Source organism: Daucus carota, chromosome 2 (genome assembly GCF_001625215.2).
Source record: "Daucus carota subsp. sativus chromosome 2, DH1 v3.0, whole genome shotgun sequence".
Lineage (NCBI taxonomy): Eukaryota > Viridiplantae > Streptophyta > Magnoliopsida > Apiales > Apiaceae > Daucus > Daucus carota.
The window spans coordinates 30,694,038-30,699,335 of NC_030382.2; the positions used below are offsets into that span (position 1 = coordinate 30,694,038).

The following is a 5,298-nucleotide window of genomic DNA, read 5'->3' on the forward strand; positions in this document are numbered from 1 at the left end:
GAAGATGTTAGCTGCAATCTCCAAAGATTAAAAGTGAGCCTTTCTTCTTTACAAATCATGATAGCAGGGCCAAAAGGCCATTCATGTATAGACCTAGCAATTCGTGTCGTGTCGTGCACACAAACACGACACAAAATGAATTCGTGTACCTGAATCCAAACACGAACACGACACGAAAAAAAATGAAATAACACGCCACTACACGAAGTACACGAATTTTTTGTGTGCTTGGAAATACACGACATGAATTGAACAAGAAAAGTACACGAGATGAAATATACACAGAAAGTACACGAGACAAAATGTACACGAAAGTACACGAAATGAAAAAAATAAAATATTAAATTACATTTTAATATTTTAAAAATTAATATTTAATTAAGTTTTATATATTATTTGATATTATATCTATGTTATTTATAAAAACTACTATTACAATTAAATTATATATGATAAATCATGTTATTATTATATATTATTAATTATCTATTATTATAATTAATTAATTATATCGTGTACTTCGTGTCGTAACGTGTACCCAATGGGTAAACCCAAAACCGACATGAAATTATATCGTGTACTTTCGTGTTCATGTACTTAAATCGTAGACACAAAGACGAATTTTTCGTGTCGTTCAATCGTGTCGTGTACGAAATTGCCGGGTCTATTCATGTGTCCTGAGCAACCACTATTTATATAATACATGAACTTTTCTTTATATTATTCTACACACACAAATGTTCAAGAATTCTTAGGAACCCATACAAGCTTGGGCTCAATCTTCCGGTTTTCTATTTAACATTAGAGTTATCAACTTTTTCGACATCAAGATTTCAAACTTAGTTTGGTTTCTTTTACACCTCTGAAGCCTTATGTTTAAATTCCTTAGGCTGAGGTGACACATCAGAGTTCACTATGTTAGAACAAGAATCAGCCCTACCACATGACTTAGTACTAATATACTCTTCAATCCATTCTATTTTCAAGTTAAAATAATTGGCCATTATACTTCTATTCATTATATGCAATCAAAGTAATCACAAAGTGGATAATATTTATTTTTCAAGAGAATGGTGTGACCACATAATAGATGATTGGGATATTTAGCTAGTTTTTTACAGACCCTCAAATTTGACACAATTTTATAGAAACGTTAAAAATGTGATAATAATTTTTGTATTTGTGGATTTTTTTTCATTTCTTCTTTTTTTATTTCCACTATCATGTTTTCAGTTGGCTTGATATCTACATGGGCCTTTTCACTTAATCATCTGATTTTTGTTCACTCATACTTTTCATATACTCATATTTTCAACATATTTTCATATGATGTTTGCCTTTTCTGGAAAAAATTTCATAGGCAGGGGAGCCTAATAATCAAAGCCAACTCCATTTCTCACAATTTTGTTTTTTCTCGTGACAGTTGTTATCTAAGTTTGTGGTATTTCGATATAATTTCAACTTAAGTCCATTCTCATCAAACTTAGTTTGAAGCACTTTCTCAATTTGCTCACATAATTGAGTTTCTGTATCAAGCATTCGTTCTTTAGCTTGATTGCTTCTCCTACTTGATTACTTTCATACCAACAATGTTAAATTCCAATTTCTTATTCTTACTTCTAAGTTATCTATCCACATTAATTAGCCTTAATATTTCTTCTATGACTACAATGATACTAGTGTGAATATTAAACATCTCAATACTCATATTTTCTATGATCTTTTATATTTTTACAGAGCCGGGCCTGAGGGTGTGCAGAGTGTTCGACGGAACAGGGCCTTAAAATATCAGGGGCACATTTTTTTATGTAGGTTTATATATATGTATAGTCAAAATAAAAAATAGCTAAAAAAGTAAATTTTATTTTTAAGATTAAAAAATTGTAAATGAAAAAAAAATTAAAAAATGTTATACACTTCAATAATTTTTAAATGTTATCTTAAATAAATTATATAAATTCTAAAAAATACTAATATCATAATCATGTTAATAGAAATAAATACTTGCATTGAAAATAATGGCATTGAAAATTGTAAGAGTTACCCTGCTCTCGAGGTAAAATTTTAATTTAACTGCTAACTTCACTGACTTCATTAAAATTCTACTTATACTATTTTTTTTCTTTCTTGATGACCATATGCAATATTATATCATTAAAATAATGATTCAATCTTTAGTAACTAATTTATTTTAAATTATATTTATTTTTAATTTATACATGCATATATATATATATATATATTAAATATGAAAAAATTAATTTAAATATAAAATGCATTGAATAATGGGTTTATATAATTTTAAAACAAGTATACCTCTAATATAAATTAAAATTGTATATGTATGCTTTATTTATTTTAGAAAAATTTCTACTTTCTAACATTAACGTTCTAAAACTCTTTATATTCTTATGTTATTTAAACAGACAGGTGACTTCTGTTTAATTAATACACAGCATCCTCTCTTCTCATATTCTCTGTTTAAACGTTTAATCTTTTCACCACTCATCAGTCATCACCATTGAAGTTAATCTTTTCACCCCTCATCATCATTGAAGTTAAGTATTTGTGTGCAAGTGCAAGTAGGGTTCCAGACGCAGGTGTCTAGGGCTGCAAGCCTGCAACTGTTGGTGTCTATTTCACCACTCATCAGTCATCACCATTGAAGTTAATCTTTTATGCACTTTAATTGTGATATGATTTTTACAGTTTTGTGTCAATTTTTATTATTTCATGTACTTATATTTTTAGACTATTAGGGCAGTATTAGGGCACACTTTTTACATTTTGCACAGGGCACAATAAATCTCAGGCACGGCCCTGTATTTTTAGGCAGTAAGATCAATTATAGTCAAGATTGATAAATTCGATTTGGACGTAGAGGCTCCTGCACTGGTACAAGCCATCAAAGCAAAATCATTAAACTTCTCTAGTTAATCTTCATTTGTATCATATTCACTTTTTTCTCAGCAATATAAGATTTACATTGTTGCTTTTCTAAAAGAGCTTCATACTTAGCTTTAAATTTCATATAGTCCTTGTTTTTCTCACCTTCTTTGGCTTCCTGCATCTTGTAGCAAACTGCCCAAGTTCATCACAGTTAAAGCGTCTTATCTTGGATATGTCAACATACGTTGTGTGTATCGACCTCGTATACATGTGTTTGTCCTTTATTTTGTGAACTTTCCCTTGTTGTTGGAGTAGGAACTTTGATCTTTTTTCTTGAATTATCTAGGCTTCTTCAATCTTGTATTTCAATATCTACTTGTCAAGTAAGCTAGAGAATTGTATATCTCATCTAGCTCTTTAAGAGTATAAAACTCTTCTTCTCCAATTTCTAAGATAACTAGTTTCATTGGTCAATACCGATCTTCTTCAACAATATTAATTATCCTCACTTGGTTTTAGGCACAACCACCACTATTGGATCTTGAGCTATTATTAAGAACATCAAAAAATTCAAAAATATGCCCTTGGTTTGATTTCAAATAACTACTCTACAACATATATTTTGAGAACAACATACAACAACTCAAAATTCATTTTGCATAGATTTCTACCTTCCCTTATGAAAAAGATCTTTTGTTCCAAGTAATCTGGAAAAAAGAAAAAAAATTAATATTGACTTCGTGAGTCTCATAATATTTAGTATGTAATTGAAGATCATTAATCAACATGTTGAACCTTGCAAACACATCTATGATGCCTTCCTTCTTCTTTTTTTTTTTTACCTTAAAACCTTTGTCTATGTTTAGATCTCATTTTTATTGTGGTTTGAGACGATATATCAACTAGTATTTAAGCCCGCGTTGCTGGGCATATGCATAATAAATTTGTTTGTAATTGAAAGTATTCTTAGTTCGGTTGAATGCTGAGGATATTAAAAGCAAATGTATGATGGTGAACTCTGAAATTTGAATACTTAAATATAGAATGCAAATTACATAACGGTTAACAGAGTTCTTGATACAGAGGTCTTGATACAGATTTCTTAAAATACATAGTTCTTACACAAAATCCAAAGGTAGAATTCAAAAGTACAAAGTTTGTTAAACGTTATTACAAAACCATACATTACATAACATAAATAACATGATGGAATAACAGGAATGCTGCATCTGTTAAACGTCCTCTCATTGCATCCTTTTATTTGCGAACATCAATGGAGACGCCAATTTGCCAAACTGTACCATTCAATCTGTTAGCATTTATTTTGGAAACCATACATTACATAAGATCCTGCACTACTAACCTGAATGCATCTCTCAGATCCTGCACTGCTTCATGTTGAAGATTTATGAAAAACCTTGTCGCCGGATAGTTTGTCAACTTTGGCTCACCTAAAACATTAAGTTGACAATGGTCTATAAAAGTATTAAAAAACAGGAGTGTATATATTTGAGGACTACCTTGGATTAGCCGAGCTTTAGAACTGGATATTATAACAATTATTGGATGTTGGCCAGCATTATGGACTTCCTGATTAAAAGATTCTGCCATTTCATCGTAGAATATCACTTGTGCAGAAGTGCTGTTAAGAGTTTTTTACAAATTTTCAGTTTGTTAACATGCAATAGTTGTATTAGAGCATAGATTTAAAAGATTAACAGAAACCTCATATCGTTGATGGTAAACTCAATGCTGTTTTTGACCTCATTATATTTGTTCCGGTATGTAGTGATAGGCTGCACTTGTTGTAGAATGCCAAGAACATCTACATAACAAAATAGGCAGTTACAAAAAACTAAGATGGGTTTATCGAACTGTTGTAGTAAACAAAGATCACTCACCAATTAGAAAGTTGCTTTCCCTTGCAGTGTCCATTAGAGCTGAAAAGTCAGTGAAGTGAAAAACATGACGCGGGATATAATCTACACCTTCAGCCACAAAGACCTCAGTCATATTATACAATTCGATGAAGACATCATTTTGAAAGCATCTTTGAGTTTGCATGGTACCATACTGCCTAACAACAAAGTTATGGACAACATAGGTACCTCCTTCAGTAATCAAATTCTGAATTTGATTCATGTTTGCTGCATTTATCCATGCCTCAATGCGGCCTCCCTATTAACGCAAAATTACCATTAGTAATCCAGCACACATTGATGGTGGAAAAATGTTAGGTAAATAAAATGTTTTACTTACCAATTCATCGACGAAAATGCAGTGTATACCCACTGTATCTCCTTGACGATTAATGGCTGGCCAAAGCCTTGTAACTCGGACTTTAAGCTTCCATGCAAGTGTTGTTTGAGGGCGTAGGTTGGCTATCATTTGGTAAGGGATCTCAGCCAT

General features: G+C 31.2%; 1 protein-coding gene across 1 annotated transcript; it reads right to left on the reverse strand.

The window, feature by feature from the left end:
- Window positions 1-4,146: 4,146 nt before the first annotated feature.
- LOC108207329 (uncharacterized) lies at window positions 4,147-5,298 on the reverse strand. The gene is made up of 6 exons (XM_017377785.2): window positions 5,149-5,298; window positions 4,791-5,067; window positions 4,615-4,714; window positions 4,410-4,531; window positions 4,253-4,340; window positions 4,147-4,198 (listed from the first exon to the last, which is right to left on the reverse strand). The coding sequence occupies exons 1-6, from the start codon at window positions 5,296-5,298 to the stop codon at window positions 4,147-4,149; spliced, it is 789 nt and encodes a 262-aa protein (XP_017233274.2).